The 26,311-nt window shown below is 38.3% G+C and overlaps 1 protein-coding gene across 2 annotated transcripts; it reads right to left on the bottom strand.

Annotated features, from left to right (window-relative positions):
* Positions 1–15,163: 15,163 nt before the first annotated feature.
* On the bottom strand, positions 15,164–25,998 carry LOC306885315 (syntaxin-12-like). 2 transcript variants are annotated; one of them, XM_079441768.1, is made up of 10 exons: positions 25,945–25,998; positions 24,716–24,902; positions 24,041–24,110; positions 23,849–23,948; positions 23,592–23,729; positions 22,293–22,336; positions 22,109–22,214; positions 20,320–20,392; positions 17,733–17,815; positions 15,164–17,599 (listed from the first exon to the last, which is right to left on the bottom strand). In XM_079441768.1, exons 2-10 carry the CDS (start codon positions 24,810–24,812, stop codon positions 17,507–17,509), a joined length of 804 nt encoding a protein of 267 aa, XP_079297894.1. In that variant the 5' UTR covers positions 24,813–24,902; positions 25,945–25,998; the 3' UTR covers positions 15,164–17,506. The 2 variants fall into 2 exon arrangements, with proteins under 2 accessions (XP_079297894.1, XP_079297895.1); XM_079441769.1 differs by having other exon boundaries at positions 15,529–17,599; positions 25,898–25,969.
* Positions 25,999–26,311: the final 313 nt, after the last annotated feature.

The raw sequence follows: 26,311 nt of genomic DNA, 5'->3' as shown, positions 1-26,311 counted from the left end.
AAGCAACTAGTTAATAGTGAGAATTGATCCCTAAACTGTTACTTGTTCTGGGAGATCAGTCTAACAAACTGTTGCAGATATTCTAATGTTTTAGAATGAAATATATCTCAACATCACACAGTATTTGCTGCTATAGAGGTGTGTTGGATTGCATCAGAGATCTGTAACATAAAATGAGAATGAATTCTTCTTTTCTCAGCAGCTAAGTTGAAGACAAACAACAAACTTAGCTCTGACTTTCAGCTGGGATTTGCATTGTTCATTCACTATAGAACACTGTGCTAAATTTAGCCATTGCGATTGGCTACAGCTCAATGGAAATGGGATCCTGAAAAATGCACAGCTGGAAGGCCAATTTAAGTGCTCAGAGCTGCATGAATGGATCATAGCGAGAATGTTTGCATGGGGAAAATCATGGCAAGGCAAATGAAAGCAGCATTTATTCAATGCAGGCAAAGGCAGAATATAAATATTATGTAAGAAGTTCAATTTGTGGACATTAAAATCATTCTGAATTTAAAGACTCTAAAGACTTATTTAACACTCCAAAACTAAGACAATTGTTCACAAAGTAAAAAGCCCAAGGGTTGCATTCGGTTATCCCCAGAATTGTGCTTTTACAGTGAGATCATATATATCTCAAGCTGCTTTTTCAATAAACATATTATTTCTTGGCACGCTAGGCTAAGGGAAGATCTTTAGGGTGGGATGCAAATATATTATGATGTCCTGAAGCTCCACCGTAGGTCTCAATAACATAATGAACTATCCTGTCCTGTGGCAACCAGAAAAACATGTGGTCCTGAATTTGTATCCTTGGCTGCAGGTTTAAAACTGTTTGTACAGTTTTAAAAGACCTCCCTCTCACTGCTGGATATGAGACAGATATGAGAGCATTCGGACGTCTGAGTCAACTCGCAACTCTTGTTATCGTCTTTATCAGTCTAGCATCAGCAGTGAGTGGTGGCTCAAAGATGTGGTAGCTGTTCTCACGGCCAGAGCAAAGCTAAAACATCCTGCATGGACACACAATCACTGCCTCTGGGTTTGCATGGACTTTTTTGACAAAGACAAACTGAGCTAATAAAAAAAAATGCAAGGATAAAAAAGCAACAAGACCTGTGGAATGTTCTTCAGTGCAGCCTCGCTTCGCGTTCACGGCAGGAAAAGCCAGTCAAACCACAGGAATGCAAAGCACTGCAGCAGACATGGTTTTCCACAAGCCTGTCTGTGTATGTGTGTGTGTGTGTGTGTGTGTGAGAGAGAGAGAGAGAGAAAGGGAAAAAATGAGGAACTGTTGTGGTGAATACACTGTATGTACAGCACCAGAGGTGATGGAAAGGTTGTGCTGGACAAATCAGTCTGAAATCAGTCTTCAAATGCTTAACAGCTATGAGACATTTATTTTTTCACATTATAAAGAAATTAGCAAGTTAAAAATTGGGGTTTCATAACCAAAGACTATAGGTGCATCAGTCACACTTTATTTTAAAGTCCAATTCTCGCCATTAACAAACCAATTAACTATGACTTTTGCCTCAATAAACTCCTAATTTGCTGCTTATTAATAGTTAGTATGGTAGTTGTTAAGTTTAGGTATTGGGTAGAATTAGGGATGTAGAATATGGTCATGCAGAATATGTGCTCTATAAACACTAATAAACATCCAATGTGTTAATAATAAGCATAATAGCAACTAGTGAGAATTGCTTGCTAAACTAAAATGTTACCGGTGCATCATATATTTGAGAAATGTTCTATAAGTAAAAAGTGTGATGGCAGATGTACCTGTTTAACTGAAAGAAATAAGTATGGAAAGCCGAACACTTCATGCACACAACAGTTGTGGCGGAAAGGGAGGGGCTAAACGTGCTAAAGCTAGCGGCAACACATTGCACGGGTTTGAAATGTCATTTCCCTTAGCTAAAAAAAAGTGCATATTTCCATGCGGTAAAACAACATTAGTGTTCTTTTAAATATGATACTGCACTTTGAAAGATTTATACAGCACACTGTAAGGCTGAATACACAGGACATATTGTATAATTTGAGAAATGAACAATGGCATACCAAATTATACAGGTTGGATGCCACTACCATTCAAGTGCTGTAGAAGGAAAATTGTCTTACCATTGGCTGGTTATACTTTAGTATAGGGACCAATTCTCACTATTAACTAGCTGCTTATGCCTATTATTAACATATTGGCTGTTAATTAGGTTACACTTTATTTTGATAGTCCACTTTAGACATTCTACTAACTATGAGTAACATTGTAACTACATGTCAACTAATTCTCATTAATTTGCAACTACATGTCTACTAACTCTCAGAGTAGACTGTCGGTAGGTTTAGGGTTAGTAGAATAAGTTGACATATACTTGTAAAGTTTCTCATACTCAGTATGTTGTATGTTGTGGACCCATCAAAATAAAGTGTTAGAAGATATTAAGGAGACAGTCTACTAATACTCTAATGACTGCTAGTTGACATGTAGTTGCAAAGTTAATTACTGTTAGTAGAATGTCTAAAGTGGACTATCGAAATAAAGTGTTACCGTTTTTTAGTACTTATAAAGCACATATTCTACATCCTACCCAATAGCTAAACTTAACAACTACCTTACTAACTATTAATAAGCAGAAAATTAAGAGTTCATTGAGGCAAAGTCATAGTTAATGGATTATTAATAGGAAAAATTCAAATAACCTTAAAATTATGTGTGACCCTCGATTCAAATACACAAATAAGAAAGCAAACAAGAAAACATCTATTGCAACTCATATGTCTTCTAAAGATTTTTACATAATGGAAAATTTGCCATCTTATATCCCCCTTCAAAAATCATGTGAAATATTATATTAGAAACGAAATCACAAGGTGTCGTCATTGTGTTTTGCCTTTTAATAAGAAATGAAGACTACTTCATATATGATGCTGTGAGGGATATAAAACACCCAGAAGAGACAAACCAGCCTTTGCTCTATTGGTAAACAGTAAGAGTTGGTTGATTGTTGGTTGGGTTAGGCACTGGTAGTGCAGACCCACAGGGCAGTTGGTCAGAATAGAGGGTTGTTTTGACTGCTCCATGCTGGCAGGGACTATTCCGTCCCCAGAGGTTTGACTTGGAAAGACTCTTGCACGGAAATACCTCTGGCACGGCCTAGGCTGACTCTGGGGTGGGTCTCCATTGAGCTGAACAGATGAAATGTTGCACCAGGGCTGGAGGCTGGAAGTGGGAGAGAGGCCGGGGTATATCGGCTGGGGTAGAAAGGGTAGGGGTGGTGGACAGCGAGTGTTCACAGAGCTGACAGCCCTCAAGGATGAAAGCAGGGGAATTTTTTCCTTCCAAACTAAATCCCACAGGTGCTCAGCAGTGGCTGAGGTGGCATATCACATTGCCCTGGCTCTCTCCAGCGCCCAGTAACCCGTCTCACTGTTTCCCCCCAAAGTGCATTCACACATTCCAGACAGGAGAGGCCCTTGAAGGCCTTCCAGCTTCAACATTGGGCCGGTCTGGAAGGAATTAAGGGGTGGGGGAGGTGGACGAGATGGTTGGACTAATTTTCCCAGAGTCAGGAAGACACACCCCATCAGAATTAGGTTCTTCTGTCATTACCACCTCTCCCTGTTCCCACCTTCATGACCAATCCATTGTTCCTAACGAGCACATCTCTCTCAAAATGAGAAGGACATACACACCAGATCTGATGTCAAACATAGTAGTCATTTAGATGCCTTCATCCAAGCTCACTTCCAGTATTACAGGGACAGTTAGTCCTAGTTCTCAATGTCTTAACAATGTCCAAGGTTGGAAGAACCTCAGGCATGTTGATCTTCTGAGATATGGACAATACAAATTCAATGTATTAACGTAAAGACATGTTCCCACTTCTCACTCCCATGTCTTCGGAGCAGCGGAAAAGCTTCTTTCTCACCTATACATTTGTTCCCTTTCCCCTTATTTCCTTCCTTTTATCCATCCTTACCTTCATTCAGCTCAGCAGGTGATATTCATAGTCATGTTTAGTATCATTTGAAATGTCTCAGTGCGACTGGTACAATGGTCTCAATTTTATAAGTAGACTAAAAGGTAATAAAGATTTGGGGGTAGAGAGGGTGTCCCCTTTCCCAGTGTCTTTCATGCAAATCACCCTCTGTCCCAAAAAAGTGAAAGCCCTCAATGTAGGCCTTGACCAGTGCAAATTAAGTTTGGAGGTCTGAGTACTTAAGGAAAGATTGCAAGAAGATGAGCGTGCTTCTGTAGCCAGATGAGCCCATCGTGTGGAGTGTGTCCATACCATAGTCAGGTATGCATCTTTTACTCTTAGATTTATCTTTGAGAAATTGATGTCTTGTATTGATTATCGCTGAATTGACTATGTAATTTGCATAATACAGTACATATTCACTTGACTGATAATACATTTTTCATCTGATTTCATTCTGACTTACTCTGTGATTAGATTATGTTAAATCCATAACACCTCAAATCTAGGTTCGTAATGCTAAAATGCATCTTAGATGAAGCAGAGGGCACATCGACTGATGTTTTAGAGCTCCGACTAACACATTGGCACTAGTCATGTATACTAGCCTGTAGAGGCTAATAATGGGTTTTCCATTTAGAACAACCGTGTGTTGCTGATCTAAATAGGGGTGAGCCTCAACCTCTGATTATTGTAATATTATTCTCAGTAAGTGTACGTGAGAAATCGCAGCATGATTATATAAAGTTGCCATTAGAAGAAGTTAAGTTGGTCAGCTTGGTTCTATGGTAATGGTCATGACCTCTGGTTAGACATAGTCTTACCTTAATTAATAGTGTTTAGATCTATGGGGACTAAATAATACATTCCAGAATGAGCAAGTAGAGTACGGCCATCTAGAATATTAGCCAGCCGCATCTGTCTAATCACCAAGACTGACAAGTTTGTGAGTATGAATCAAAGTGTTTTAGATAAAATAAGATTAAAGAGTTAAATAGAATAATCGAGCCCGGTCTCATGAAAATGCACATTAATAGCACGATTTTCTGTTTCTATTTGGCGTGCATTTAATACGCAATTTTCACCTACAAATGATATGCAATTTTTTGGCATGTACATATAATACGCACCTACCCTACACCCCTAATCCTAACCATTTTGTATCATGCACGCCAAAGTCTATTTCTGTGTATAAATAGCTCACCAAATAGAAAAAGATACTTGTGGTATTGATACGCACTTTCATAAGATCTGGTAGAATAATCAGGTGTCTAGATAAATTATCCTATGAATGAGCAGCAATAATTGGCAGATTACAATTTAATAATTAAATTACTTTGTGCACCGAAAAGACTGATTGCACAGGAAACCTTCAGCCACTATTGGATACCTTTGTTTTGGGTGGACGTTACATGATTAATAAAATAATTGTATTAATAGTCTCAATATATTGTTCAGTTCAGTTTACTGACTCAATGATCTTAGACTCACTAGGATGAGAAAGTTCTGAGTAAAGAATGATTTAAGTTTTGGTCTGTGCTTTGCCTCAAGGATCCAAAGGCGTCTTGAGTTTATATTTGACTAGGTCCTTAGATGTCCTAATCCATTGGAAGTTTTGTCAAAGGTTACCTTGCATTGTAGAAAGCCAAATTTTGACACTCACTGATTTCAAATGGTCTGTGTAATATGGCCTGCTAGTTACTATGCTATTACATATTCCTCTACATTTATAGGGTGTATAGGGTGTGTGATTCTGGTTGTAGCCTAATGATCAAGTGAATGCTGGAAGACCTCTTGACCTTCTGTAAAAGTTTCTTCCAAGACATCTTTTGCATCAAGGGCCAAAATATCAGACATCCATTCCAGCTGGCCCTCGATCAATCAAAATGACTGCCAGATCACATTAATGCTTTTCAGAAACATCTTGAAGATTAATGGGTTTCTTCTCCATGTTAGTGGCCCAGCTCTCTGAGAGCTTTCCAAAGGAACTGAGCTGCTGTGGTATTTTCTGGGTGAGGTCTACAGAGGAGTTGACATAAGCAGTGAGGAGCCGGGGCGGTACTGTACAACTGCCAGAATATTGACACAGAACTTGTACTGAAAGTTAAGACTGATGTTATTTGAAAAACGTGAGGGTTGGGTGTCGGCGCCTGGAAACACAAGAAACGAGGTCACGAAGGCACACCATATTCAATTCTGAGATACCTTGGCCAGCAGATTTGTTCTTAGCAGATTTAAACTGTTGTCTCCCAGCCTAGTCAAGCTCCCAGCATGAAAAGTACATCAAATCAAACAAGTCTGACCAGTGGGAACAAGCTTGCTTGCCAACTAAGACAAGCAAGCCACCAGGTTGTTTCAGCACGGATACCTTGCGTTGCATCTCACACAGTGCGTGTGATGCAAATAACATCACCAGGACGAATTATGTCTGGAATTACCTGAACTACTTGGTTGGTCCACTAGGTGGCAACAGTCACAGTGAAGCAGTTGCATTTAACAATGACTTAAAGTGCCCCTATTATGGGTTATGAAATATTCTTTTTATGGTTTTGGGAGTCCCCAATAACAGGTTGACATGCATGCAAGGTCAAAAAACACTTTAATTTTCTTATTTTACCTTATTTGCTCAATGACTCCCAAACAATTCGCTCAACAATTCATTTTTCCAAACCAAAAGAGTAATTTTCAAAAATCCATGATAGGGGCACTTTAAAGAAGGTGACAAAAATGCAATTCAACACAACAAAAAAGGGAATGTCCAAACAACTTCTGACCATGCAAGGAGGTCAGAAAGGACCAGCATTTGCACTCAAGAAAGATGGCACATCTCTGTATGTCAGTTGAAGTAAAGCAGTCATGGTGTGCATGTGTATACTCAGTAATGATGGGTCGTTCTTGAACGATTCGTTCATTCGTTTTAATGTTTTTTTTTTTTTAACAAATCTTTAATGTGACTCAGGAAGAACGAGTCGTCTCGGGAAGTGATTCGTTCAGTTGCGCATGCGCAACATCCTGTAGGTTCTGTGCTGGAATTAGTTCACTTTTTTGAGTCTTCGGGTTTTTCGAGTCATTATGAGTCGCAAGACGGAAAGGCAGATGAAAAACGGCTGCTTACTACATTTGCAAGCAGTAGACAGCAAGGCAGCACACTAGATTTTAGAACTGAGCAACTGTGATACAAAGTAAGTAAAAAGTATCATGTGATAGCTCTTCTATCAGTAGCATCCTCCAACCCCAATTAAACACACCTTAACCTGTTAAGCAAGGTCTTGAAAAGCAGGTGTGTTGGAGCAGGGAAGGAACTGAAGTCTGCAGGAAGGTAGCTCTCCAAAAGCAGCCTTCTACAGCCTTATCTCAAATCCACAATAATTTGATTTCCAAATGACTATGAGGCACTGGCTACCAGTGTTCGCATTACCTCTGACCTGCATATACTGCTCTGCTGTGCACCATCCTTCACAGTAATATGAACGAAGGGAGCTTTTTAAAAGACAAAGGGCTCCATCACATTTCACCTTTGAGAAAGGCCCCTCTGTCATCATTTTAAAGTTTTCCTGTGCCCTTTGACCCCTTTATCTATTTTCCAAAGCTGAAGAGTTTCCTTTCGGGAGTTCTTGGCTGCTTTTAGAGGATTTTCTGCAAAGGGAAGGCGGCCCCTGGCTGCACTTTCAAGATGCATCAAGGACATTTAGCTAAAGAGCTTATTTGCTGTAGGGAAACCTTGGAGAGACAAATAGAATCAAGGGAATTGGAGATGAGAAGAGGGAATGTTAAACGCAACCACATGTGATCAGATCTGTATTGTGCAACATACCAAGATGTAAATAAGGGCCTTTTGAAGATTTTCATTTGAGCTGTTCTCATGATTAATTATCTTTCCATTAAACATAAAAAACATTCTTGGAACATTAAGTGCAAAACATATCACGTGATCATGGCAAAGGATGATTTGTGCTGGCAAGTTAAATGTAATGCCCTAAAGTGTAGCACAGAACACCATCATTTTACATAAATAAAGCTCAAGGCTGAAGAGACTACACTGCATGACGATTCATGATCACTGATATATATAATGGCTTACACAAGGCTTAAAAGGTCCAAAAAGGATTTAGATTCTCTCAGTATACTTCCTTGAATATGCCTTCACAATGTGTTGTTCCCAAACTCATATCATGCTGTGGTCTATTGCATTCAGATTTGTCTATAATAGACTGAAGGCTAATGCAGAGCAGAAGCCACTGTTGAAAAAAACAAACAAAAAAACAGCATATACCAACTCATAACCAGCTTATAACCAGTTCAAACCAGCTGCCATGCTTTAAAACATATCTAACCAGCATATGCTGTTTTTTTCAACAGGGGCTAGGAATGGTTCCTGGACTGATGACTTCTGGAAAACATTAGCCATTGTAATTGTATAAATGTTCAGTGTCAAACTAGGTGTAAAAAATGTGAAAGGGTAGATAAAACACAGGAGTTTTCACACAATGTGCACTCAAGCTTGATTAGACATAACAAACAAACCAATGCATGCACAAGACTAGCTGTCACCTTTCGATGGAAACATTATAGACATGTTGCCATACAAACCATTTCCCTAGATGACGCATAGGGGTAAAAAAATAAAAATAAAAATAAAGAGATAGATGATTCAGCTGCCTGTGTATTCATACAAGAGCTGGGTTTCCATCTGCCCCTGCCACAAATGTAAAAATATTCCATGACAGCTCAAAGATCAGCTTCCACAGGGGAATCCACATTGAAGCGCCATGGAATGGGAGATGGAAAGGAGCTAGATGGATAGATAGAATGGAGTCATAGCAAAAAATACCAAATATAAAAAGGGCATCACCCTGGGAAGATCAGCCGTCCGTACAGCTGATCTTCCCTCACTACAGACTGGAAACAGTGATGGTGATTTCCAACCTGACTGACTCTCGAGTACAGCAAAGGGCGCTCTAATAACAGCGCCAAAGGCCTCATTTTGTCTACACCTTGATTTATTTTTAATAGAAGGATCAGAGACATATGGCATTTTTCCTAAGCGCAGCATGCCCTAGAGCATTCCAGTAGCTCGCTATTATTATGTTCTTTGGAAAAACACTTTATCAATGTAATTTAATTGCCAGCACATGCTGTGGCACTACTTTCTGGACATATTTCTTTGAAGTATCTTGGAATACCATATACCATGGTACAAGAATATAGCAATGCTTTAGTACCATGGTATATAGGCCTATCATGTACCACGAGGTTACCATCTGATACCATCATTGTACTATGGTAATGCTGACACAACACTTTTTGTAATAGTAATTCAGTTTCTGCAGCAGTGGGCTAAACTCGATATAAACTGAGAACCTCACACAAAGCACTTAACATTATGGCAGCTGATGAGGCAATAGATTCAGAGACTTAAGTGAATTAGCTCACAATGTCAAGCTACCACCCAGCAATTAATCAAGCTGCTCTTTGGCATCTGTTCACCGCAGACACACAGGAGTGGCTGATGTTCATCTGACAAACAACTTAATACTTTGTTCTGAAAATACTGATGAATCATTGTGTGGTTCTAGTATTTATTAAATAGTCAGTTTATTATTTATTCATGACTTACTCCTTCGGCCTAAATGAAGAACAAATCCTCAGGCTTCCTTTCATCAAAAATACATATTGGGTGTGAATAGGCTTATTGAAAAACACTGGAGAAATGATTCCATGTGGTATTTTGAGATAGGAGCGGCGTTGTGTTTGGGTGCTTGAGTTGTGAGTAACATTGGTGTTATATTAATCCATGTTATATGCCGTCACACTGGGGTATGGTGTATGGAGTAGACGGGAGGAGTTGAAGCACCAGTCAGAGGTCATCGGTTAGATCCTCTGAAGCGTAGAGCTTGGTGGAGCTGAGTGACAAAACCAGAGTGGGCACCCAGGGGCCCGTAGGATAAAGGTGTAACCAACATCTGCAACCCATTGCACCCCCAATTATCCTCGGGTGAACCTCATGGAAAATACGACACAACCAGCTGGAATGTAAACACAACCCAATGGGAACTCCCATTTATTTTCCCTCTTGCGTGAGCAGCAAAATCTATTTTGTTCTGTTTTTCTTCCTTTCTTCGTTTTGCTGTTGGCTGTTCTTGTTTTAATGTTGATAGACAGCACAGGTCCCTTTTATTAGCACGTATCCCATTGCAATTATCCATGTTTTGAATCATTTCATTATTCGGCAGGCAGTACCTGATTCACTCTCTCCTGTTTTCCCAGGAAGTGCCAGTTACTGCAACAGCTAAAATGACGCAGTCTTTTCAGGATTCGTTGGTGTTCCATTTCAGGGTACATTGATTCTAAAATATCGAAACGCTCCACAACAGTGAACACGTGTTTGTGTACACGCTCAAGTCACACCACATGTCTGCGGCCCAGCTGTCTCCGGTGAGGGTCTAGGCTTTAAAGACCTACCAATCTCACAGGCACTGGCAGATTTATCCCAGAAATCCAAATAAACTCCAAATACCAGCTTGTGCAAATCGCAACGATTCCAAATGCTGAAACAATTATGGTGTATTGACAGGGTGTGAGAAACCATCGTCAACCAATGCAGTTTGACTAGACTTTGTTGCGCAACTGACAAACAAACCAATTAACATTCCAAGAAAATAATGTGTGTTGGGTTATCGGTATTGTTTGGTTTTTAAATGAAAGAGAAAGTGAAAAATATATAATGATGGAAAATCCACAAACCCATTAAAGAAAGGTCAGTAAGAGTCATTTTGTAAATTCACTAAACAGATAAAACTATTACTCTGTGGCACTCTGGAATATATCTTTTCAGGATACTCTTATGATTTCTCCAATGGTAGAGCTATTTCATACCTTAAAAGTTGCCTCAAATCTTTGATAATCAAAATGACATATTTCAATGTTTTCCCATGAAAACATAATTTATTGATGCCTTAAAGGATTAGTTCACCCAAAAATGAAAATTCTGTCATTAATTACTCACCTCCATGTCGTTCCAAACCCGTAAAACCTTCATTCATCCTCGGAACACAAATTTTGATATTTTTGATGAAATCCGAGAGCTTTCTGACCCTCCATAGACAGCAACACAAATGAAACGTTCAAGGCCCAGAAAGGTAGTAAGGATATCGCTAAAATAGCCCATGTGACATCAACTGTAATCCATGCAAAGACTGACATGGTAAATAAAATCATTCTTTTTGTTTTTTATGTATATGTGAAATGTACAACAATGTAACTCTCTGCTTAACCACAATGGTACGATTCATAGTTGTAGAAACTAACTAGCTAGTCACAACAGTTTCCCTAGCATGATCGCATGTCCATTGTTTGAACCACATTGGTTGAACAATATAGGACGGTTGTCAATGACACAATGGTGGTGGGGTAATAACTGCTGTGACAAACATGGCACCTGATGATTATTTTTTGTTCCTTGTCGTTTTGCTTTATTTGGTGTATGCTTATTTACGGATTCCCTCTTACGTCATACTCCGGGGTTCCTATGCTATTAAGCATATAAACACTCTTCAGAAATGGGGCTTATTGAGAACATGCTAAAATATATAGATTGAAATCTACATACTTTTAAATGAAATTTAAGGTATTGATTGTGCATGGTTTGTCATTAAGCAAACACCAGACAGACATGCAAACAACATTAAAAACTTGATTAAGTTGTTCAGGTGTATTTGATCTAGAGTTGGTGCTAAACTCTACAGAACAGCAGCCCTTGAGGGCCAGAGTTGGGAAACCCTGATATATAGGGGCTTTTGCCAAGAGTTCACTTCCACTCTTGACATTTAGTAATGCTGAACTTCTTTTCAGCTCGTTCATGATCAATTTAAGTGTTTTTCCTTAATTGTAAGTCACTTCTTTGCTGTGCAAATGAAGTGTATCTATTCATGTATATTTCATATATGTGCATCTAAGGCTTTAGTTCCAAATTTTTCATTGATGAAGTAGTTGGGGAGTGTGCAGCTGGGATTCAATTCAAGACGTCTCAGAGCTGCAGTATAAGACCCATCCCATGCGATACACCTTCAGGGAGTCCTGATGGTCCTCACAACCAACCATCCACTGAAAAAAAGCTGTAAGGACAACAGAAAGCCCTTGAAAGAAGAAATATGGAGTCCCATTGCAGTCTTTAATCTCTCCTCTCACTCTCCAGTGGGACCATGATTAGACCTGTCAGAGCTGCAAAAATGCATGCAGTTAGCAAGTGTGTATGCCAGCAAAAAGCGAAGAAATAAATGAGAAACGAGTGTTATAATGAAAAGGCCTGGACAACAAACCAAACCAAACTTCTGACAGTCACTTGTGGTTTGATTATGTAACTCTCCAGCAGGAGGTATGTGCAGCTGGAGTGTGACTCTCAACACTAGCTTCAATTAAAGAGAGACAGAACGGCAAGTTTAAAACCAAAAACGCACTGCTGGCCAAGATACAGATGGCAGAAAATGTGCGATGTCAGAATATTGCAACAAACTGCGAGGAACAGACAAAAAAAGCGTGGAGTCATCAAGTTAAATGAGATTCATTAAATGCTACATTAAATAAGATAAAGTGTTTTTTTTTAGTACTCATTTAAAACAGCAGTGCAATGATTGTATTCAAATGATTTTGAAACACTAATACAGGTCAAAAGATTTTGGAAAGCTTGCATATTTTGTCATTGTGACTCTTGTAATAAAGGTGGCGATTTTCTCAAAGGTGGTATATCCTCATTACCCAACACTGCAGAAGAGGCCCTGTTTTGCTGGATCCAGATCCAGATATTTCTGCACCTTTTTCACTAGGGTGAGGTAATATGATCTCTCTCCTAATTAAAGAGAATCATGCATGAATCGTGACTCAACACAGATGGACAGGAGGGGCTTCAACATACAAACCACAACTGAAGAATGACCTCAAAGCTCGCAGCTTAAAGCAAGCCAGAGGTTCTCATCTCTGGCCCTCGAGGTCCACTTTACTGCAGAGTTTAGCTCCAACCTTTGTAGAAAGTAGGTGAAACAGGATTTAAAAGTCATCAACACAATTGATTCTAATCATTTATAAAAGAAGATGCTATATTACTTGACAAGATGCTACAGCTACAGCCAACCCTGCTCCTGAGAGCAACTCTCCTGCAGAGTCCAGCTTCGACCCTAAGCAAACACACACCTGAACCAGTCAACAAGGTGTTCAGGATTTTGTGAAAATTAAAGGCAGGGTTGAAACTAAAATCTGCAGGAAGGTAGCTCCCCAGTAACAGAATTGGCTCCCCTGTGCTACAGAATGTACTGACAGATTTGGCTTTGTTGCCAAAGCATGCCCAGCGTTCTGCACATTTTCTGTGTCTCCCTTATCTGACACACTCTGTTCAGCTCATGAAACTTTTTCCTTATGAGCTGATGAACAAAATCAGGTGTTAAATAAGGGCAATAAGGACATGCAAAATGTGCAGAGCAGGGGTCTATTTGTTCCATTCAGATGAAGTACTGATTTTAAAAAGAACCACTGCATTAGTATGAACATCAGTGGACACTCCAGGGTTAGTCCTAAATGCTGCCCTCAGCCTCCCATGACAAAAAGTCCACACTTTGGTCATGTAATACTGCAGACCAAGAGTGTCAATCAAGGGTGGAGGGCCAAAGTGCCTGCAGAGTTCTGCTCCAACTCACCTATCTTTAGATTTCAAGTAATTCTGAAACCTTAATTAGCTGGATCAGGTGTGTTTACAGCTGGACCTGAACTGAGTTTGACATCCCTGTCATCGACTATTGGGTAGTAGTCCACTGTGGAGTCTGCAGCAATGAGGACACATAATAGTCCCAGAAACAAGGCTCTCATTAACACCTTCGGAGTGACCCTGCAAATGAGACACCCTACAGCAGGGTTCCTCAAATCCAACCTTGGAGATCATCTGCCCTTCAAAGTTTAGATCAAATCCTGATTAATCTCACCTACCTCAAATTTTCTAGCAACTATGAAGATTTTAATAAGCTTGTGTGTGCAGGGCGGTGGCCCTCCAGGGTGGATAAGAAAAGCTATGTTCTACATCTGGTGCATTTTATGAATGTGCATGAAGGAGGCCATGACACCTGTCAGATTCACCATTTGGGAGAGAATCCAAAGAGCCCCCTCAGGAGAAATCACATTCTGGGGGCACCTCGATAGAACCAAAAGGGCACTTTAGCTTTGGCAGTTAAAGGGGCAGAGGCTCAAGCCCCCTGGCCTCCGTCCCATGCGCACTACAGTCTTGTGGATTTCATTAATGTGCATGAAGGTGTTTACAAGATATGTCAGATTCACCATTTAGGAGAGAATCCAAAGAGGCCAAGATGACTGCAGTTGATGTCAACATAAAATGGCTTTGGATTCGTTATAAAAACAATTTTTTTTTTTTTTAGAGAAAACTTTATACACGGTGCACTTTCAGATTTAAAACTTTTCAGGATGTTTTCATTCACTTAGAGCTGTGTTACACACTGCATGAAAGGTAATTTTCAAAAATCCATAATAGGGGCACTTTAAAACCTTAAACACTTGTCCAGGGCTAAAGAGAATTTCTTTAGAATACATAGGATTTGGGCAAGTTTGGTACCAGAATTGAACTGGCCTAGACTGAGGAAGAGAAAACAGCCTTTGGCTGTTGTTTACTACCTTACAGTAGTTACTCCAACCTGAATATTCTGTTCTGAATTTGCAGAAAAGACAAGCCTCGTATTCTTGGTGCACTCACTGAAGTAGATCAAACAAGCAAACACTCTGTGCTCATGGTTACAGCTCAGCTGAAGGTTTGGAGCCAGATTAAGCAACAGATGCACATGAGGAGAGCCGAATATCAAAGTCTTGAACCGTATCCATATCCATTAAGCAGCCTGATGAATCCCACGCCATTTCCAGGATTCGTTTGAGGATGCGGCCCAGCTATGGGGAGCATGCAATGAGGGTCATGAGCTATGAGCAGCACTGATGGGAAATCTCAAGGTTGATTAAGGTCTTCCCTGCGGCAGACAGGCCGTGTAACCAAGCCAGGTATTCCCCCTGCTGTATCGTCATTTCACAGCCTTGTGTTCTGGTTCATTTGAATTTTATCATGTTCATACCTGCTAACCTGACCAACACTGCAAGCAGGGCCAATCATTTAGACAACTGTTGATGCTCTTCGATCAGTAATCATATCCATCCAATTTAATCACATTGGACACACACACACACGTGTATATATATATATACATATACACAGGGGTTAAAGCAAAGCAAAATCCTGAGCCTGAACTTTTTTCCGGGGCCGGGGCCGGGCCAGGGGGTTGGCGGGCAGCACATGCAAAGCATGCAATGACTGTTGCAACTTAAACATTTGAAAGGATACTATGGCATAGTTATTGCTGTCCTTATTCAAACAGTTTTTTTTTTATCTCGTGAATATATGATTGACCTGAATGAAAGCTATATCATACACTTAGAAATGTATGAGCTATATCACCGCTTATCGACACTAGGGGTGTGACAAAACACTTGAGACAACATTCATAGTATGCAGAATAATGACTATTTTTATACAAACATTATTCACTGACAACAAACTAAAAGCAAAAGAACACAGCATTTATATAATAAAACAGAGTGTTTTCATAACTATCAGTCATTTGACTGCAAAGGGCAAGCAACTCTTCGGCATTAACCACTGACGGCTCTACCTCAGAATGTGAGCAACACATCCATCATGATCTCTGGGTTCACGCCGAGGCTCAGTCTGAATAATATTGAGTCAACTGATGAGAAACATTAAAGGTTAGTCATTTCGAAATGGCAGCAAGTCATTTGGGTTTAAGCATATGAGAGTTAAGCTGACATTATTTCAGGTCCGACAGAAAGCGTAACTTTGTTAGAAGGAATTCTAAAATAATCACACTGGTAGCGCTTTGCTTCGTAACATACTAGGTAACTTTGTAACAAGTATGAAAGCACCAGTTCTAAATAAAAGAATGCACAGGACAAAAAAAGACATGCATGATAGCAATACTTGGCTAGTACTGTAGGTTATGCCCTCAGTAGAAGCAATGTCTTAAATCCCCAAAAACTTGTTTTACACTGACATCTGCTGTTGAGTCAATAATATTTCTATTATGCGCATGCATACCTGAATGTATATAGCAAATGCATTTGCCATGAAATCAGGGCATTGCTATACATCTGCATTAATGGCTTTAAGCACTTTTTATGCAGCTTTTAAAATGTGCCAGTTAGTTGTTTCTGGGTGGCTTCTTTTTATTGACCACCAGATGACATTTCTGGATGTCTGATCCATTAGAAACATGTCCTCAACGAGCCACAGAATTTGTGGTTTCATTCATGTCCAACGTCAAAACAGTTATGCTAGTTGCCTGGCAAAGTTTGGCTATTTTAATGGTAAGCCTAGAGGATAATAAAAGCCCTAAACTTTAATTAGCTCACACAAGCAAAGCCAGTAAACAGACTGCAGAGAACACTGGATTAATATAGTGTACACAGTGTGCTTTCTGAAATATATAGCATATCCTGACTGCTCACATTCACAGTGCTCATTTCACCAACGCTAATTGTGGCTTCAACTTTTCTAAGAGAATCAGAAATCAGGTTTGATTAAGACATTTCTTTACTCACATACTCATAGAATTTTTAAAAAGAAAAAGGACAATCATTTTTGCATGTTCTAAAAGTATGGGTGCAAATCTTTTTACATAATTTTAAATGTACTGTGCAGACATTTCATGTTGTAATATACAAATCAATTTCAGCCATAATATTGATTACGAGTTCTTATACAAACACATTTACAGCTATATGACCACCATACAATAGACCTGTATAATAAACCTATCAGTTAACCCCAGTAACAGTATTGAAACTGAAGTTGAGAAATGTTTGAGCTTTAGGTATCATTGCTGCTTCATATTTGCAGTTCTACTAGGTTTACAGTATCAATAACATGGTGTCTAAGGTACGATTAATTTTGCAGCTCATCTAAGCAGTTTGTTGTTAAACTTGGGAGTGACTTGACAAATCTGAAAGAGTTGAAATGTACAAAACATCTAAAGCCAAAATTGTATTACAGTAAGATGTAAAAAAAAAACTTCAGTCATCAAAATGTCATTTTTACACCTTATCGCAATCCAATGAAATTCTCAAAAATTAAATAACCTGGATTTATTAAGAAATGTAGTGTTAGTGCTAGAAATATATCACATGAATCAAAATGAAATCTTAGATCACTTTTTCCCACCCCATCCATGAGCTCATCCTTCTTCATTATGAACTAAAGGTCCAGAGGGGAGAGTCTAGGGAATGTTACATTCGCTTAAGCCAGTTCATACTGTATCTAACCCTGCAAAACTACAGAGATGGACCTACAGGTGCTGCTGAGAGCCTTTGACTTCCCTTCCCATGTGGATGGCACTGGGTTTGCGAGCGAGAAAATAAATTAAATAAAGAAATGGGAGAAAAAGGACAAGGGCAAGGAAGAATCTTCACTTTGTCGACGCCCAGATGATAAGGGCAATAACACCGACCAATAAGGCAAGGACCACTGCCAGGATGCACATCTTCTTACGAGACTTTTGCTACAGTGAAAGACAGAAAATATTCTCATTATTGTCATTGCATTAAATAGCATGTATGCTACATGTCATGCATGGTTTTGGATTCTACCATCTCGCCACATGTTTGTGTGTAATGCTGAAGCACTTGCTGTACCTGATACTGAGCTGCTCTCTGGAGTTGCTCAGCTCCTCTCTCCACATGCACTTCTGCACTCTCCACATTAGCCTCTATGCTATCTGTAATCACACAGTTACTTGCATTTAGGTTAGAGGTTACAGGGTTTAGACAATATGACAACCTTATGTTAAACAGTGTACTCTATTAACATATATTGATACAAGTGCATTTCTTGATTCAGATGCTTTGACAGTAAAGCAAACTCAGATGTGTCATAAAGCAATTTAACCTGTAATGCCTAAAATATGAAGTGATTTTTTTTACATGCGTTTATGGTTGAGAATATGGAGCTCATACTTGAGGCCCAAATTCAGCAAAAATAACTTTTTTTTTTCTAAAAATAATGCCTGGATAATCAAGTAAACCTATGTTGCTTCAGTCCAGTAGGTGATCCACTTGAAATATTACTAACAATTATATTTACTTCATAAAAATCAGCAAAGTTTTCACACACAAGACATAAGAACCATGACCTGAAAGTTTAAGAACAACAGTTTTTTTTAAAGAAAAGTTGAGATCATGTTGACAATTTAGAGGCCTTAGAAATCTGCATATCAAATATGACAAAGTTTACTACTACAACGTTATATGGTTAATAATAACCTAATAACTCCGCCATCATTTTACAATCACCACCACATTGTTCCAAATCAATATGATTTAAATTGTAATTATATGGGAAAAAACATCCAGTATACACACGTGGTCAGAATTGATGCTACCCTTGGTATTTATGATCAAAGGCGGCTCTGAAAATAAACCTGCATTATTAATCTTTGATCTTTTTTTTTTTTTTTTATAAAATCACAAAAATCTAACCTTTCGTTGAACTAAAACAATTGAAAATGGCGGAAAATCTCATTATGAAAAATGTTTTTCTCAAATACATGTTGGACAATTATTGGTACCCCTAGAAATTCTTATGAGTAAAATATCTCTGAAGGATATTCCCATTCATGTTCACAATTTTGAGCACTCCAGGGTGATTATGAACATGAAATTATCCAGCCATGGCTTCCTGTTTCACAGAAATATAAATAGGAGGGAAAACAAAGCCCAAATTCCCTTAATCATCCATCACAATGAGAAAAACCAAAGAATATATTTCTGATGTGCAGCAAAAGATAATTGAGCTTCACAAATTAGTGAAGTGGCTTTAAGAAAAGAGCTAGAGCAGTGAAATTTCCCATTTCCAAAAACAAACAAAAAACTCCAGCATATTCAGTTATCAGACACGACTGGAACTTCAAATGGGACTGGCTTCTATGGTCAGATGAAACTAAAAAATGAGCTTTTTAGCAGCAAACACTCGAGATGGGTTTGGTGAACACAGGGATAAAAAGTACCACATGTGTACAATGAGATATACTGCTGTATTTTTGATGTTGTGGGCCTATATTTCTGCTGGAGGTCCTGGACATCTTGTTTAGACACATGGCATCATGGATTCTATCAAATACCAACAGATAAAAAAAGTGACTGACTCTGTTAGAAATCTTATAATGGGCCATGTTTGGATCTTCCAACCGTACAATAATCCAAACACAAACCTCAAAAACAACACAAAAATGGGTCTCTGAGCACAAAACGAAGCTTCTGCTGGCCATTCCAGTCCTCTGACCTGAACCCTGTAGAAAATGAGTGAGGTGAACTGAAGAGAAGAAGCACCGTCATGGAGCTGTGAATCTAAAGGGTCTGGAGAGATTCTGGATGAAGGAATGGTCTCTGATCTCTTGTCAGGTGTTCTCTAACCTCATCAGGCATTATAGGAGAAAATTTAGAGCTGTTAAACTGGCAAATGGAGGCTTCAAAAAGTATCGAATAAAAGGGTACTGTTAATTGTGGCCAATGTGTATTTGATAAAAAACATTTATTTCATAATGATATTTCTCCCATTTTAAATTCTTATTATCCAATGAAAGGTTAGATTTTTGTGATTTTTTTAAGTAAAAGATCAAAAGGATTAACAATGCAGATTAATTTTCACAGCCTTCTTTGATCATATTTACCAAGGGTGCCAATAATTCTGACCACGTGTTTATTTAAAAAAAAAATTGCCTTTTGTTCCCCATAGAAGAAATTCATACAGGTTGTGTGAATAATGCATGAATAAATGACAGAATTTTAATTTTTGGCTAAATTATCCCCATTTAAATAGCAGAGGTGTGGAGAAGTATTAAGAAGATTAAGGCCCGGGTATACTTCATTTCATTATACTCAACCGCGGATGAGTGCGGACGGACTCGACACATGCGCAGTACCACCTACTTGTCTTGTGCTCTGTCTCAACATTCACCTCGCACACGCTCTGTTGAATGCGCGGTGATGAAAAATGACGTAATGCGGACGGTGCGCGGATAGTCAAAGTATACTTTGGCCTTTACCTTTCTACAGCCTTTGGTTTCAAACCTGCTCCAACACACCTGCTTGTAATTATCAAGTAACTCTAAACACCTTGATTAGAGGTGTTTGATTGGGGTTGGAGCTGAAATCTGCAGGACGGTAGCTCTCCAGGAGCAGGGCTGGAGACTGCTGGTACAGATTAGAGACAGATTGTACTCACCTATCATTTCACCCTGATCATGGATCATCACTGCAAGATCCTTGAAAATCTGATTCACATCCAAAATGTCTGACTGAAATCATAGCAGGGGTACAAAATTACAGACAGCACAAATATGTAATTTATGAATACAGAAATAAATGCACTGTATTTTAACAGCAGGTGACAGCTATTGAAGATCCTCCCTCTTAAACCTTAAGAGGGTATTTTGCATATATACATTTCAGGTCAAAAGTCTGGAATCATTTTTGAAAGAAGACATTAAAAATATTAGAAATTTTCTGATTTGGTGCTTAAGAAACATTTCTTCTTATTAATGCTGAACCGAGTTTTTGCTACTTAATATTTTTGTTGAAACCATGTCACAGTCATGGGGTAAGAGAAAGCATTAAATTGATAAAGCTATTTCAAATGAATGCTGTTCTTTTAAACTTTCTATTCATCACACAATCCTTAAAACATGTCATAGTTTCCATAGCAATATTAAGCAACAAAAACGTGTTTTCAATAGTGCTGTCAAACAATTAATCGCAATCCGATTTTTTTTCTAAGAGCTATAATTGACAGCATATATAAAAATTACCTGCATAATAAAATTATTAAGCATTACAATTCCCCCAATCTGGACCAAATTACAGATTTTCTCTCACTTAAACAACTCTCAAAATAAAGTGCTCTGTGACTGGAAAGAGGAAGAAATAACTAACTTAAAATTAGTTGCTGTACGTAACAAAACATGTCATTTCCCACTGTTTATAAATGGTCATTTTTTCTTTTACGCCAAATTCATAGTTGGTTTCAATTAATTCAGTTAGCATAATAAGAAACTAGAGTTGTTACCATTCAAATGAAATTAGTATTAAACTATCTTTCCACTTCTGCAGAAACCGAAGCTGCATCTGAAATGGCATTAGATGCATTTATACAGACAGTTTGATGAAGCGGAGGTGCAAAATTTCAAATGCATACATTTTTGAAGATTAATGTTTCACATATTTTAAACAAATAAAAGTTGAAAAACTTTTAAACATGACTAAACCACCAGTAGGTGGCGGCAAGTGTCTGTTTTAATGAGCAAGTCATTTATTCATTCATTCAACCGATTCATTCAAACAGTTGATTCATTCAGAAACAAGGCAGGTGACTGTCCTTATGAATGTGCCACTGAATCATTGACTCACTCGATTCGTTCAAAAATATGGATTCATTCAGTAACGAAACACCGCTGTGTGTTGCTCTGAGACACCCAACAGTTCTGCTGTGGCTTTGATCGCAACTATTTTCGGCGGCGAAATTGAGCAAAAACAGTCAATATGTTGTCTAAAATCTAAGTCACTTCATTTTAACTTCTCGTTTATTGAAATACTATTGTATATAATCAGTGTCACATTGTAATCGTGTTGATATTGATATTCGGGGAAACATCATGATTTAGATAACAATGTTGCTTATCTAAATCATATTTTGTAATTTTTTTTTTTTTCTACCGCAGTACGCATCTATAAATTTCCATGAGTTATTTTGTGTGTGCTGTCTCTCTCACACACTCACTCAGGCTGTGCAAGCCTCATCTGGCACGACATAAATACATGATCAGTCGCTGTTTACACTGAATGCAATTAAAATTAGAATCATTCTCACGCGAAACGACATTTGTGTTTAAGTTCTTCAGCACTTTCTGTTTCAAACACAGATACTATGAGACATTGATTAGGCAAAAGAAGAGGAAGAATGGAATAAGTGTGAATGTGTGTGGCAGGCAGTGAGGGCAGGAAAAGAGGAAACTAACCTCAAGTTGTTGAATGGCAGTTTCTCTTTCTTTAATGAGCTCCAGGTCCTCCTCTGTTATGGCCATGTCCTCTGTCTGAATGGTGGTCTTACCCCAATCTTCATTACTGCACACACACAGAATGTTATCAACTCTAATGCTTTTACTCAATGCTGGGAGCTCATAGACAGGGACTGAGACATACTTATCAAAGGAGACCAGCTGCTCTTCATGACCTCCATCTTCAGCCTGCAGTAAATCACAACACAAAACCACTTCACTGAAGAGTACTCTATGAATATTGGAAGCATTTAAAAACCAAACAGCATCAGAATCCCATTTTACTACGCGACGTTTCGAGGGAATCAGAATAGTCATGCATAAAATGTAATAAAAATAGCGCAGAATTAGCTTTATCCACTGGGTATTGCTTGAATAGTGTACAGTAAATGCTACAGAATGGACAGAAGCTTGATTTCAAATTATGTGTGAGACTCTGGAGCACAAAACCAGTCTTAAGTCGCTGGGGTATATTTGTAGCAATAGCCAAAAATACATTGTATGGGTCAAAATCATCCATTTTTCTTTTATGCCAAAAATCATTAGGACATTAAGTAAAGATCATGTTCCATGAAGATATTTTGAAAATTTCCTACCGTAAATATATGAAAACTTAATTGTTGATGAGTAATATGCATTGCTAAGAACTTCATTTGGACAAATTTAAAGGCAATTTTGTCAGTATTTAGATTTTTTTACCACCCTCAGATTCCAGATTTTCACAAATAGTTGTATCTCAGCCAAATATTGTCCTATCATAACAAACAGATAGAATAGAAAAAGAATAGAGCAAGCTAGTGATTTTGGCGGCCTTTTTTGCTTTTGTTAATTGTATCATAAATAAGACAACAGATAGAATACAAAAAGATTAGAAAAGCTAGTATTAGGTCTTTTTTGTTGTTGTTTTTGTTTGTTTTGAAAACAAGCAGTAAATGAATAGACTGCAAGTCTAAAAGGGACAAGTTTTTTTTTTAAAGAATAGAATTAGAATAGAGAGTGCTAAAGTTAGAGAGTCAAATAAAGATGGAATAGATGTGTTTCTAGAAGATTCTTGAAGATGGCTAAGGACCTGCTTGGACTGAGTTGGGCAGGTCATTCCACCAGGAGGGAACATTAAAAATATATATATTTTAAAAATACGGAAATTAGTTTGCCTGTACTGCTCAGTAACTTGAAAAATTGTCTTTAAATTAATATAAAAAAGAATTGATTAAAAAGATAAGATGTATGGCTCTTAAAAAAAAAAAAAAAAAAAAAGCATGTCAAAAGTTTTTGGCATGTCACCAACCCCTTATCAAATATTTGTGTGTAAGGTATTTTTGGGTTTGAGTATAGAGTTGTAAGCTTATCACTGTCACTTTAAAAGATGCTGCCTGTGTAGACGGTTCACTAAGGTTTGGATCAGAGCTAATGTGGAAAACATTATTCCTAGAGTGTATCTTACAGAGAGACGAGACCCTGCTCGGGCTCTGGCCACTGACTCCTTCTCTTTCTCTGCGGCTCGACGCTGCACTGCCTGGAAGTTGTTGAGAGCTGCGGAGAAATCATTCATAAGCCGGTCCTTCTGGATTTTCTGCTGTCTCTGTTTAAAGAAGAAATTCAATGAGTTAGGACAGACTCCAACAAATGACCTTCCCATTTTTATTTTCATTTCTTTATGCTTTATGTAAACACACTTCTCTGGAGGTTAAAAGTGAGCACCTGTTCGGACAGGGAGGTGGGTAGAGAGAGTGAGCCGAGGTCTTTCAGGTGTTTGTTGGTCTCCTTGGCCAGCTGGTTTGTGTAGTGCTGCACCTGCTGACTGTAAACAAATCACACATACTGAGAATACACGTGCACAAGAGGAACAGGAAATGCACAGCCATAAATAAATCAAGAACTCAACACACTCACAGTCTCTCCCGCAGGTCACTGGTGTCTTGTTTTGTTCCCAGTTGGTTTACCATGCTCTTGATTTGTGCCGCTAAAGTAAAAAACACAAATGTAAACTAAAAATCACACTGTGAAGGCAGTGCAGGTTTTTCACATCGTGAAATTCTACCTCATATTGCTGCTATTTAAATACTGCTATTTTGCACATTCCTCTTTATTACTATTTAAGTCAACAACATACTGACCTGCACATTTATATTTATATTTTTTATCTTTTATTTTTTCTACTTTTCTTGTCTTAATATTTGTATTCTATATAACTGCACTGTCCTTGGAGCGGACCTGACCTACATTTCACTGCTGGTTATACTCTGTATAATTGTGTATGTGACGAATAAAACTCTTGAATCTTGGATCAGAATTCCTTAATGAACAAATGTTTGAAATCCCAATGTAGAAAACGACTGCGAAAATGCGAATGAAAGTCACTGGAAAAGTGTAAGTTATTTCCGTGCCATAAAATAATCCCAATGCCAAAAATCCTACCAGCAGGCTCCTTTTCTTTATATAAAATACGCAGAGCTTCATCATCATGAACCTTCCACTAAGTTGTCAAACTGATTTGATTTGATACTCCCTGCTGACACTTTTATTGCTACTAACTAGCACTCTCAGATCTCAGATCCAGACACTCACTGTTCTGTGTGATCTTTTGGATGTTGGAGCTGCATGTCTGGATCAGGCTGCTGAAGTCCTTTGGCGGGGTGCGCTGCTCTGTCCTTCCGTACGACATGACTGCGGGATATTTAGCCGGCTCTGACTGGCGTCTCGGGACAAAGGGTGGAGGAAACTAGAGCAGGAAGCGTATCCGTGCCTGAAAATGCTGAGGACAGAGAAACATTTCGTCAGAACATCCACAGTAATATTACAATGACTTGAAGCAGTCAGCAGTTACTATAGCATTACAGTTTATAACGCCTTGTTCATTACAGCCGCCTGTGCCTTTGACTTCATGTATAAGGGCCAGTGTGTAACATCACCTCACATGCTTGGCAATGATTAGATAACCAGATAAACACATCATGACAGTAAACAGCCCTGACCACACAGTACTAATCTAGGCATGAGTGTGCACTTAATAGCTAAAATCGACTGAACTACTCTCACTAGCTGTGCCAGTGAGCTAAAGGCTGATTATTAATACAGGAAAGTACTAAATGAACATGCGTAAAACAAATAAACATGACACAGACACAAAGTAGTGACAAACTGCTTCCTCATATCAACAGATATACTTCACCAGCATCACTCAGTTTAGTTCAAACTGCAGATAGAGCACTAGCGTGGTTATTTAGGAAAATTGGGAGCGATTTATGTAAGATTAAGCCATTAAATAAGATCATGATATATGTAAATAATCATATTATTAATATATAGAGCTTTTAACGCGACTGTAGTAACAATTAATGGTCTTTTTTGTTGTTCTATTACTAGTATGTGTTACTTTTTCTCTTTTTAAGTCAACACCGAACAATAATAAAGAAAAACTGTCATGTCAGTCATAACTGATCCCAGATCAGTGAATGCTAAGCTAGTGCTAAACATTCGCACTAAAGTAGAATATGACTGGAAACTGCTTTTTCATAATTCAATTATTATGTTTTATTTATTTAAACTCAACAGACTGGTTTAGTTACTCGTAAATAAAGACAACGACATAGTCAGAAACCCGTTAGAAACACAAAACAACACCCGTCAACAGTATTAGCATAAAATAAAGTGACATAAAACACCATACACATTTAACCCCGCGAGAGACGCTTTCCTGGACATTCAGAATATATATTTACGCACTCAATATACTTTAATTATATTTACGCGTTGCTTCTGCTAATTCTGCTGAATTAATATAATGATGATCTTACTTCAGCTCAGGGCCGCTCCTCACTCGGGACTTCCGGTCTGATGCACTTTGTACTTCCGCTAAGGGGCAGAGCCTTCAAGAGCACGTGATGACACAGGAACATATATATTTCATTCGTTGTCGTTATTTATCAACCATAATTTAATCCTGATTAACTTCCGTGTATTTATTGCATTGCTTATACGTGTTTTGTAGTATACACTGTACTCAAGCTCAAATAAATGAATGAACAAATTAAATAAAGAGCTGCACATATATTAACATAAGAGTTTGAGATATTAAAAAATTTAATTATTATGCGATTTATTTCTTTAATTTATAATACATAAATGAATGAAACCCTGTTATTACCTATTTTATTTTTTCAT

The sequence above is a fragment of the Barbus barbus genome (assembly GCF_936440315.1).
Source record: "Barbus barbus genome assembly, chromosome: 19".
Lineage (NCBI taxonomy): Eukaryota > Metazoa > Chordata > Actinopteri > Cypriniformes > Cyprinidae > Barbus > Barbus barbus.
The sequence above is the reverse complement of the archived record's forward strand: the minus strand, read 5'-3'. Positions and strand labels throughout refer to the sequence as shown.

What these genes read in the sequence shown, in the direction of transcription:
- LOC306885315 (XM_079441768.1), bottom strand. Translation starts at nt 24,812, where the DNA reads ATGTCGTACGGAAGGACAGAGCAGCGCACCCCGCCAAAGGACTTCAGC. An exon ending in CCACCTCCCTGTCCGAACAG is followed by an intron (nt 23,730 to 23,848) that starts GTGCTCACTTTT and finishes TTCTTTAAACAG; the next exon opens with AGACAGCAGAAAATCCAGAA. An exon ending in GAGCAGGGTCTCGTCTCTCT is followed by an intron (nt 22,337 to 23,591) that starts GTAAGATACACT and finishes GATTTACTGCAG; the next exon opens with GCTGAAGATGGAGGTCATGA.